Raw genomic sequence first — 12,314 nt, 5'->3', positions numbered from 1 at the left:
AGACACGAAAGGCTAGTTAGTGCTGCCTTTGATAGGGATGCCCGGCACCATTTTAACATTTGTGTTATCAGCAAGACAGAGAATTACAGAGGCTGTGATGGGAATAAAGCCACACGATCCTCTGTCTCCCTCACTTTCCAGGAGCAGAAAATAATAATGTGCAGGGATTGTAGGCTTATCTGTCTCTTTTGTGTCACAAAAAAGAAAAAACGTTTAAAACGGGGGACATCTCAATACACTGTGAATAAAGTATGGCACGTTCTGAATTGACAGCCTACTTACATCCCTTCAACACAATGATTTATTTCTTTGAAAAGTAGATTATAATACAAAGTTCATGACAATTAGTTCACCACTGAGAAGAATAATAATGCTAATGCTGACGAATAGAAAGTCTGACTCAAATTTATGCTGAATATAGTAATTAAGTCTGAAAAACCTTTAATCAGCACCCCTTGTTTGTAAACCCAGCTGTGCAATCTCAGGGCATTACAGTAAAACGAGATTGAGGAGCAATAGGTGGCTTTCTGTGAGCTGCTCACCACCTCTGATGCCCCCTACAGGGCAGAAGCCTCAACACCACGGAGACCTGCAGCTGTAAACCTCCAGTTATTGCATTCTATTGAGCTGAAACAGAAGACAAGTGGAGCAGCAGTGTGCCAGGCACCTCCTGAGGCCCGTTGACAGAAGCAGGGTCAGGGAACTTCAACGCAGAACACTGTTTAAGTTTCAGTTCCCCTCACTGGAGTTTCACAATGAAAGAAATATGAATTTCCGAGCTCAGAATACTTTCATGTCACCTCTCCAGTTCATACATGCCAAGTCCAACAAATGCTTCATTTAAATAGCTTTCAACCCTGTTTGAATCCTTGTTATAAGCAAATATAGGGAATTTTAAAAGTGTTTGTTTTTAGCAACTTCGCTTTCCTTTATGCACCTTTCCTTTAACGCCACCCATGACAATATCTGCTCAAACCGACATATGCTGTCATTCAAGAGTGTGTGTGTATTTTTGGTTCAGGCTAAAGAGTGTGACAGACAGATTGTCCATACATCAACAGAGAAAAGCTTCTTTGTTCATGGAAACAACAGTGAGTGTCTCAAGGGCCCATATAGGCTCCCAGCAAACCAGCCTATATAGTACCTTTATGATATTTCGATAGGAAGCAGTAGTCCCTTCAATATCACTTCAATAATCCTACAATGCTGCAAGGGATTTACAGGTTTACTTTGATGTTCCTGTTGCATCCTTAGAAGACTTATAGAAGTGATATCGTTTCCTCACCAGACAGATAAAGATAAGACACATTTTTGGAGTGATCCAACAATAAAAACTGGTCTCATTCAAGATGGCTCACAGGTTTAAAGACGCCATCACGTTAGTCTATTTTCTGTATTCTAATGTGACTTTCTGATGTAAAGGCTACAGGCTGAGAGAGAGAGGCAGCTGGGTAAAATCTGCATCTCGATTGCAGACACCCCGTCCACACACTTCATCACACACACACACACACACACACACACACACACGCACGAAGACGATCGCGATCACGCACGCCCGCGTACTCATCTCTCGTAAAGGGGCGTGTGGGTCTGGCAGGGACTCAAACCCTCTGCATTTGCATCAGCGGAGGAGCCGAGAGCAGTGGCGCACGGAGACACGGACCGGAGGAAAAACTTATATTAGATCAACCAGGACTTTTCTGCGTTATTCTTTAAATCCCTTTGACATTTCTGGAACTGCTTATTTTCCCCCTCACACTCGCCGGATTTCACACGTGACAGCGCTGAATGAAAGGCAGCGAGACAAACGAAGAGAGCAGCGGGGAGGAGGCTAGTGTGTACGCGGAGAGGAGAGCGAGTCTCCGGGCATCGGCTGTGCGTATTTGCGCGCTGGGGACCTATATGACCGATTCCGACTGCGCTGTGGTTCTCCCCCGCTGTACGAAATAAGGATTTTTGGGGTGGAAATAACTTGACTTTCTCCTGTGGGGCTCTTGAGAAGATCTGCTGTCATTTTTTTAACAGAATCGCAAGAAGCCCATATCTGCTCCACTCTGCTCAACGCATGTTGGAAGTGGGGAGAGGAGAGCCGGATGTCTGCGGGTTTGCGAGTCCTCAAGACGCAGGTGAATGCAGCTGTTTGTATTTCTCTTATGCATAGGGCTTAAGGAAATATCGCTGAGTTAGAATGCACTCAAACGAGCATGGACATTTAATAATTTCCCCAAACTGTTTTAGGAACTTGGCTCATGTGATCATCTATTGTTTAACAACCCTTTATTTTTTGGTTTTAGAATATTCCAATTACAACATATTTATATCAAAACTATGTTGTTATGTATCGCAATGCAATATATTAACGCAGGATTGTGCACTATGTACCGGTTGAGGTTTGTTGGATAAAGCCTGCTCTGTTCTTTTTTGTGCGGAGTGACCCAGTAAGGGCAGCCTTGAGTAAATGACTCGAGGCTTCTTTAATTTATGCTTTAATTGATTTCTCCTAAATTATAGAGTGCCAGTTTAATGGTGTCACTGTTGTGGGGCAGACAATCAGCGCATCTGGGTAGCTACTGGTGCATAAAAGAAACCTGAGGTCTGAGAGGAAGAGAAAAACACTTTCTATTATTTAACTCCAGTGCAGAGAAAAATTGGGCCTATAATAAGCACTGCAGTATGCTCCCATTTGAGCTGGAGGATCAGTGTTTTGAAGGATTGGAAAACACAAAAGGGAACTTCTGTAGATTGCAGTGTATCACACAGAGTCCCGAGTAGAATTAAAGGAGGGCATCCCGAGGAAACACCTAATGTATTTCCTATCATCTAGTTTTATAATCGTTCCAATAAATCTTATTTTAACATATTCTTGACACATGTATCATTTGTATTTAAGCCAAATAATGTTTTTATTGTTTCTGGAGGGAGTCCTGTTCTGTTACATCTCCTATTAATGTCTAGCTCGTTTTTTTATAAGAGGAAAGATAGAGAGAGAGAGAGAGAGAGAGAGAGAGAGAGAGAGAGTAAAAGCGAGGGAGAGGAAGAACGAGAGGGAGTCATGTCACTTAACGGACTGCTGGTACTCTGTGACTCAGTGTGCAGCTCCGCTTACATATAAAGACACGGGGCTTTTCTCACATAGGTTGGCTATTTGTAATCAAGCCAATCATCAACCCAGTCCACTCTCTGAGCCTATAGAAGCGAAGTGGTCACAATTTTGGGGAAGGGTTGTATCCATGCTTTTATAGTCTTGTTGATATCAGTAACAGCGCGTTTAGAGATCGGGGGAAATGTCCAGAGCGCACAGCAGAAGAACGCATTCCTAACCTGCTCCCTTCTCTCTTTTCACTCCACAGCCGAGGATTACCTCCATCCAGGGCACAATTTAACGGAGTAAGGACACAATAAAAAAAGGAGTGTGACGTTTCTTCATAAATCTTGGCTTCTTTGAAGAGGATATGGCACGGTCGTTGCTGGAGAGAGGAGCGCAGCCAGCGCTGGAAAGAGGAAACAGGAGCTGAATGACAGGATGCCAGCAACCTGAGTCCGCTCTCAACTTCGTTAAAAGAGACACTTCTGCTTTATTTTCTCCAGTTCAGAGAAGGAGAGAAGATACTTGCCAAAAAAAAAAACCTGTTGGAGGAGTTTAATTTCGGAGTTTTTTTTGTATGCATAATTTTATTTTTGTGGAAAGGAAACAAGGATGCATTGTGGATTAGTCTTTATCCTGTTCATGGGAATCCTTTTGGTGGTCAAGGCTTTCAAAAACGGTAAGTGTGACATCTGATATATGTATAAATACAGCTTTTATATACTCTGCAAAGCCTCTAATCCCAATATTTTTCTAAAAGATTAGCCTTCTCTGATCTCCGCTGATCTTTTGGCAAACTCGCAAGCGCTCACCTGCCCATTCAGCCAACACCTTGGAAAATCTGGTTTATTGAATTGCAACATAGACTTAGACACTATTGCTCAATACTGACATTAAGAACATTATTTTAGCCTTGTTTAATCGTTTTACCTACTTTTTTTTTTACATAAACCTTATTTTTGTCCTGTCGATAACTGTTATACCTTGTTGCTGGTGCGTTTTGATCTTCCCTGATAAATTCAAAATATAACTTAATATATTTTAATTTGTATTAATGCCATTACAGCGTTCGTTTAGGCTTGTAAACTTGATTGTAAACAGTTTTAGAGCATAACGTTAATCCCTTTCTGTGTGGCTATCGGTTACGGAGGTCTGTGTTTTGGTGGAGTTCAAAAAGTCAGCCCGAGTTACTGAACTTCCCAAGTTTTAGTATTCTTAGAGCAGCAGTTTCGTTTCTAGCTTTGATCTTATACTCGTTTTATATTCCGAATAAATTGATTTTAAAGAGACTGTGCTGAGCAGCAGATGGGGAAAGCGTCAATGATTAAAGGATGAAAATGCGCGCAAATGAAGATAAATGTCAGTAGCGGGGCCTTAGAAAACAAAGGATAATCCCTTTTTAATGTTGAAACTCACACTGTATCATGAGGTTTTAAGGAACAGATTATTGTGACTTTTGGTTTTAGCGGAACAAAAACTTTTTTTCGGAAGCTTTTGCAAGATTTTTTTTTTATGAATCGTGCATACATCCACCCAATGCTGTTCCTTAATACATTATATTTACATGAGTTACTTCACCTTAATATAACTTCATCAAGAATAAAAATAAGGAATAAGGAATAAAAAATATATACTTTATAAGAGCTCATCATATTCAATGTGATTACCCAATATTGTTATTATTAATAATGACTAATAAAAACTTATTTTCGACCAATCAAGCTCTATGCAGAACATTTACCATGAGTTTGTCTTAACAAATGAAACACTTAACTTAAACTGCTATGAAGTCATTGTAAAAATGGCTAGATAGCCTATAGCTTAAAAACAGCAGCAATGTGGAATATGTTTTTCTTTCTATAATTAAAGAGCTCACTTTGGTGTCCTCTGCAGATAAATGTGGAGACAACATCAGAATCTCAACGGCCAACTACCTCACCTCGCCCGGTTACCCCCTCGCGTATCCCCCTTCACAGAGATGTGTGTGGGTGATATCGGCGCCTGGTCCTCACCAAAGGATCCTCATCAACTTCAATCCGCATTTCGATCTGGAGGATCGGGAGTGCAAGTAAGTAAACCGTGATCTTCTCTATGACAGATAGATGTGCTTTTGGTACCAAAGAAACTAAATATTTCAATCTGATCTAGTCATTTGGTTATAAAGATGGATGAATTGAAACATCTCTGAAAATACTCTTTATGGTTTTATCCCGTGAATATGGGTGGATTAAATAACAGTTTTAGTGTAATTAAACTGTCTGAGAGCTTTTTTAAGTGCCCATTTGGCCCCCATACTACACTATGGGAGCCACTACACCATTAGACCCCGTGTAAAAGCTGCTCGCACATACATACACTATAGATTCATATTTGTGTTAATAGCATGAACACATGAGGGATCCTTGTATGTATGTGACACTCTTCCCCCCTTTCCCCTCATGCATATTGCACATGAAACTGCGCCCTCTAGTGTCCACAGGATTACTGAAATTGTCAATTTGCTCTGGCTCACAGGGCAGCAGGAATTTCTCGCCCCTGCCATTTGGTTTTGGAATGTCCTCGCTTCTTGCGTCCTTGTGGAATGAAGTCACTTGGGTATTTTATTGAGTTGAAGTACTTTTGCAGAAGCAATGAGGGAGAGTCGTTGGTCCAAAAGCTCACCAGAAGCCAATGAATGTGGTTTACTTTATGCACTGCAAGAAAAAAATATCCATCTTAATGAGCCACCTCTCCCAACAAAGTGAGAAAATCGCCAAAAGATAAAAAAACAAACAAGTTTTAGCTCTTTTTAATCAGGCTCTTACGTCAGAGTTGTAAATAGACTGGGTTAGGGTTAGGGTAAGGGTTAGGGCTAGGTGACTCATGTATTTTCTTTTCATTAGATTGAAACACCAAACTATGTTTTTAAGGGGAATTTCTCAGTGACAGTCAGTTACTGATCCTTATTTGACTTGTAAGCCGTGAGCTGTCGCATCCAACAAAAAGGCTAAGCGGCTAACCTGTTGTCAAATAGATAGTTTAAGTCGATGAAACAGGAGACAGACAGTAATGTGATGAGCCTGTGTCAGTGTGGGTGCCCTGAGGTGAGCGTTGCCTGTGCAGACTGCCTCGTTCTGATTGCCTGTCTTTGTGTGTGTGCGCGTGTGTGTGTGTGTGTGTGTGTGTGTGTGTGTGTGTGTGTGTGTGTGTGTGTGTGTGTGTGTGTGTGTGTGTGTGTGTGAGATTGTGTGGTTTTGGTGCATGTGTCGGTGCCTCTGCCCTGCTCTGTCTCAGCTGTTTGTTTACGCTGCAGGGCTCGGCAGAGTACAGGGCTTTGCTGGATCCTGTTACTGTATCCTCACTCCACCCAAAACCTGGACCCTACGCTCCTTTTGTGCTCCTTCAACCCCATATATGTCCGCAGGGCTAGGTTTTCTAATCCCTGATTTCAATCCCACTTTAACCTTTCTTTACTGCTGTCAAAGATTTACGGCTGAAAGGCGCTCTCTGTTAAAAGCTGGATGCTCCTTGACACTTCTTTTGGGTTCCGATTTCATCACCAGAGGGACTATTAAACTGTCCGAGATCCTCAGTTATAAAGAGAGAGGGAGGACGGGACAGCATGAGGGGGGTTAGCAGTAACAATGCTCATGCTAATCAAATTAGTCAGGAATGAATTTCCTGTTTCTAAACACACGCACGGAAGAATTTAGTCCCTTCAGGCTCAAAGAAGGCTTTTTTTTACAATTTGAAAGGAAGGCAGGCTGTGAGTTAAGTGATCCACCCATGTATCATTTACAAGTTAGCTCCGCGCTTTCATTTAGCTGCCACTGAATTTGCTCATTGCCAGCTTGTTGTTAAATATGTTAGCAGATGGAGTTTGTGTCGTTGATGTGTTAGCGTCTGTGAGCCGCTCTCTTCTCCCTGTTATTTCCTTATGCATTACATTTGGAGCAGACACAACCAATGTAATACCAATACTGTGGTCAGAAGGTTATAAACCGCTTGTCTAGAGGAAACCCTAACAAAATGCTGGGGCAGACGTCTGCAACTTAAGTAACTCTCCGATTCATGTGGGTCACTCAGAGATTGCACCGGAAAACAGAGCCGCCCTGACCTACTGTTTTTCCTATTTTTAACTCGGTGAAGTGTTTCATATTTAATGCTTTTAATGGAGTGGTTTTTCATGGGACTTTGGTTCCACTTCAAAATGTATTCCACGTCGTGTGGCTTCAGCAAGGACAAGTCATGAAGTTAAACTTATTTTCCTTTTTGCCTCCTGAATTGCAAATTACCGCACTATGTAAGACGAGACTGGGTTATTGTGCTAATCGGCATGTCATAGGTAACACGATTATGGGAGGGGGGAATAGTTCCTTATGCATCTGTAGACAGTAGTTGGGTGTGATTTGTGTTGGACCCATCAGACTCCCTGTCGCAGCTCCACTCACCGAATCAGCCCTTACATAATGGAAACTGATGAGAGCCAGAATGGCTTCCTTATCTGATGGACTGGCAGAGTGGGCGGAGGGGGTGGGGGTCACAATGCATGCTTCAGTGCACTGCCTTGCAATCTAATTAGTGGGCAAATGGAACACATATGCATCACATGTTCCCCTACATGGCTCTTATCAGCAAACCAAACAAGAAGCACTCAAAGTGGTGCTCGTGAAAAGAAAAACAGCCTTTCACTGACTCGGGCCTAGGTGGTGTTGTTGCACGTGTGTGCTACCCTTGACAGGTTTGTTTGGGGAAGTGCAGGAGCCTGTATCCTGAGAGCTGGGGGAGGAAAACACTTCATCACAAAGATAAGGGGACTAAGTGAGCCCTGCGATTCTGAATGCAGAACGTGTTTACCTTTCACGCACCGTTGTAGACTTTCACAGAGTGGAGTTTCGGGGGCGGCCTTGCGCTCTCACAGCTAATGAAGTTTGAGGCGAAGGCATAGCCCGCATCAAAGCAAATATTTGAAGTCAATTCGCTCTGAAAGTGAGTAGAATGAGCAAGCAAGTGAAAAAAGAAGTAAATAGATATGCTTTTGCTCTGCTCTCCCCCCGCCTTTTGTTTCTCGGTGATCCGATAAGGGCTGTCAGGCTTGTCTGACTGTGCCATCTGAAGGAAAAATTGAGGTTTCAGTTGATTTGAATCTAAACAAGTGACGGGCAGGATTGACGTCAGGCACACTGGAGGGCAATTTATCTAAGATCTTTCTGTGAAATCTGAGAAATGTTTGAACATACTTAAACAAACACCTGGTTCATCTTTTATCGTGGGCTGCAGGCTGTTCTCTCCATGCTGACTGGAGGAGAAACAACTTTCTGTAGATATGATGTACCCCTGACAACATCATGAATCATTGATAGCATCGGATTTGCTGACCAAACCAAAAAACTGTTCTTCAGCACACTGAGATTCCTTGCAGTCAGTCAAGGCTGCACCGTTTGTTTATGGAGGAGCAGAGGAGAGAGGGTAAAAAACAAAGGGAGAGAGGGACTGTGTCCTCTTTCTCAGCACTCCCTGATTTCTTTGCTTTTCTCTCTGTCTGGATGGTATTTTTCTGGACCTCATAGAAATTCCAGTGTGTGCAGTAGATGGAAGGGGGGGATGAGATGTATGGATGGCTGGTACTAGGCACCGGAGATATTTGAGGAATGCCTTCTCTAGCAGCCTCTTCGTGGGGGAGATCGATGGGAAAGTCGGCGAAAGCCTCCCACCTCCCCACGCTTCAAAAGTCTTCGAGCCCCCCTGCCTTCAGGTGGGTGTAACTCAAAGCTTGGAAAAGCACTATTTCCCCTCCTTTAATTGTAGTCCTTCTGCCCCTTCCACACCAATCTCACTGAGCTGCCCCTGTGGAGCTCCTTGGCCTGCTGGGAAGGCAAACATTCTCTGCTGTGCACCCTCTACAATAGACATCCTGCCCCTCCTGGCATTCCTGACCAAGCCTGATATGACTAACAGCAGCTTGGGAAGGGGGAGCAGGGGTATAACCCTACGCTGGATCTAAAGTTGGCTCTCTCTTTGTTATGTGGAATCCCACTCATATGGTCATAGAGTCCAACAAAGAGTGCCACCTGTCTCTAGGAAGTGAGAGTGGAGGACAGAAGGGGCTTTTGGGGAAAGATACTCTCGGCCACTTAACCTAATTCTCCTGTTACCCTGCCACCTGAAAAGCATGGTGCAAGCTTCAAAGCTGGCTAAGGAAAGAGCAGTAACTCCTAACTTAATCTGAAACCTCCTCCTCTCTCACGCTCCTCTACAAGGCGACCGTGGGCAAATAAGGAGAAGCGGTTCTGTGTGACCGTTTATCAGCCGTTGTCATGGAGGAAAATAAATAAGGCAGGAACGCAACATGAGCCTTTTCTTAACAGGCCTGTAGCGGTGGAGGCTTTTAAAGAAGGGAAGTGCTGTGACCTCTGGGGCTGAGGGTGCAGGGCTTTGGAGTGACATGGATTGTTGGAGATAGTTATGGCCTGTTAGCGAACATTTATTTCGGTTGTCAATGTGTGCTTCTTTTCATAGTACATGTCAGGGAAGAATCCATGCCGGTGGAGTTCAAAGCAGCGCTGCAAAATAGGCACAGGAAAATAAGCATTGCGTAGGGAGACGCAGCTTCACTTAACTACCAGGTTTGACAAAAGCAGCTGAAAATTATGCACCTGGTACTTTCTGAAGCGATAGACAGTTCGTAACAATGGAAATCAAATTACACCTGAAATTACATTGAAACAGTTTACTTTGAAAGACTAGCTTGACAGCAGCGCATCAAATCGCAATCCACTTTGAATATATCTTGTTTGCACTCCACGACAATTATACCAAACCTTATTTTGTCAGCATGGTAAAACTTCAAGAGACAAGCACTTTGCATTTTCAATTTCTGTTTACAACACAATTTCCATTTTTCTACCTACGAAACATTATGGCTTTGGAGGCAGGTGAGCCATTTAAAGCTGCGTATAAATGTTAAGTGTATACCTTGTTAATTAACCAGAGGGCAGAAGAGACGGGACAGCAGACAGAGATGTTGCACCGGAAAGCCGTTGACCTTCACTCACATTACTCTCCTTCCTTCTCATCTCTTTTATACATAAAGGGTGACTCCCTGGCTAATGAGCAGGATTAAAGTAGGTCTGTGCACATGTGAGCTTGCATGGTGCAATACATGTGTGCGTGAGTGACCGAGGGGTTGAGGGTCTTTTTTTCTCATCCGCCGGTAAAGTGTTTCACCTTGGCCGCTGCTTGGAAGGACAGCCTGATTGAAAAGCTTTCTGGCCGTGGCATCTGCCATCCTCCCCACTGTTCTGTCACCACTTTGATTCATGCGCAACCTGACCACAACCGGGAGGAGAGCCACTCTAGCTCGCAGCGGGAGGGAGGTCCACTTCAGAGCTGAGGAGTAAGAAAAGGAGGATCAAGGGAGGGAGGGAAGCACAGAGAGAAAGAGAGAAGAGACAAGGCCGGTGCTCTGCTCATAAATAACCCGCTGGATTTCAAGCCTCGGTCACATATCTGCGGCAGCACAAAAGCATCATGTGCTATCACGTGTCTGCCTGTTTTGTTTCTCATCTCGGTGTTGGAGTTAGCGTCTCACGTTTGCCAGGGATTGAGTGTCACTAAGCTGTTTCTGGCACAATGATGGTGAATTCTTTTTTTCCAGGCCCAAAGCAACACAAGCTTCCCTATATGGACGTTTCTTGTGGAAGAGAGCCGCGGCCCACACAGCTTAGAGAAGTCAATCGTATGGTATTTTTCTTTCTTTTATCCAAAACAGATTGTGAGAAAAGGAGCCGTATGGCGGGTCTCATGATTAGAGGACAACATTTTGTAATCTCAGCTCTCTATCTGGATACTCATCTATTGATTATAAGAACATTCTTACTGATTTTCCTTCCAGCGCCAATGAAAAAGCATTAAACACCGAGGCTATGATTCAATTATGCGTTTCTGTTTCCAAAGGACAGTTGGCAATAAGTACTGTCTCCCCCTTCCTCCGCCTCATATAATATAATTAGCAACAGGTTTTTGCCTTTTTTCCTTCCATCAAATGCTGATTTCTCAGTTTATGAGGCTGCATGGAAAACAACAAGAAAGGATAAGGATTGTGAATGAATGAGGAATATTTTTGAGTGCATGATACGTGGGAGGCCGTGGAGTAGTCAAGGCTGGATAACGTTAAAACAGTACCTCCCAATGTCTTACTTATCCACCCATCCCACGGGAGAAAGGAAAGAGAAGAGGTTGTTTAGTTGAATAGATGAGGGAGTTCTGAACACTTTAATGCAGCGTGTCCAGGCTTGTCAGACATGTTTCCTTCAGTGGTCTAACCTTGAATGGGGCTCATGAGTATGATTGATGTGGCCGCGGTCTTACGTGGTCTGTTTGTTGCCCTAACGCCACAGTGCTTACAGATTCACAAGGGGAGGCAGGTTGGAGGGGGGCCACGGCGACCACAAGGTTCTTTATTCAAACAATCAAGGAAATCCCCAGAGGGGCACTTGGTGAAGCAAAGTTTGTTTGCAGTGGGTAAGAGGGTAGGTAGGTAGGAAGCAGAGCCAATGACCCTCCTGTCTTAGCCCCAGATCCCCGGGGTCATTTTCGGTCACTGTGTTTGCGCACAGCGGACCGTTGGCTCGATGGTGTTCCTCCACCACTCAACAGGGCGTGATTCGACCGGGCGGCAAGCAGACAGTGATGGATGGGGCGGTACCCCACTGCTCTCTGATTGAGTTAGAGCCACTCACAATCCAGCGCTTTGTTTGCTGTTCGCTTGATCTCTCCTCGCTAAATTGCCAACATTAGTTGTGGTCTTTCTTTTTCATAGCAGCCGCCACTTTATCTATTTTTTTCTCACGGCTTTATTTCTTTTGTTGCATGGCAGTAATTGTAAAAAAGGATTGTAAATTCAGCCCCAAAGCAACCTTCCCTGGTATTATCACAGCAGGGTAGTGCTGAAAGAGTTATTAGTTGCTTGTACCTCTGGTGCCTGTCAAGCCGTTGCAGGTTGACCTCTGCCTACACACAGATAAGTGACAAGTAGGCCTCTCTTCAATGCATTCTTAGACATCTCCCTGAGGATTTCACCGAAAAACAGAGGGAAATTAACCTTCTGGACTGACTTGCTTCCAAGTTGGCAACATTGTTTGATTATAGGGCCAGTAAATGGAAGAGTCGCCTTGCCCTCCAAATTCTGGCAGTGGCTGGCCGGCCATCAGCACTTAGATCGGCTCTGCATGGGCAAGCATCCAGC

General features: G+C 43.9%; 1 protein-coding gene across 1 annotated transcript in view; it reads left to right on the top strand.

Annotated features, from left to right (window-relative positions):
- The first annotated feature begins 3,070 nt into the window (after positions 1-3,070).
- The window catches only part of LOC104965601 (neuropilin-1a-like), a 53,432-nt gene continuing 44,188 nt past the window's right edge, over positions 3,071-12,314 (top strand). The window contains 2 exon segments of the mRNA XM_010794582.1: positions 3,071-3,767; positions 4,982-5,156. Of these exon segments, the coding sequence (XP_010792884.1) occupies positions 3,701-3,767; positions 4,982-5,156 (242 nt within the window). The 5' untranslated portion in view covers positions 3,071-3,700.

Source organism: Notothenia coriiceps, unplaced genomic scaffold, assembly GCF_000735185.1.
Source record: "Notothenia coriiceps isolate Sejong01 unplaced genomic scaffold, NC01 NC01_scaffold00037246, whole genome shotgun sequence".
Taxonomy (NCBI): Eukaryota; Metazoa; Chordata; class Actinopteri; order Perciformes; family Nototheniidae; genus Notothenia; species Notothenia coriiceps.
This window is presented reverse-complemented; position numbering and strand designations above follow the sequence as displayed.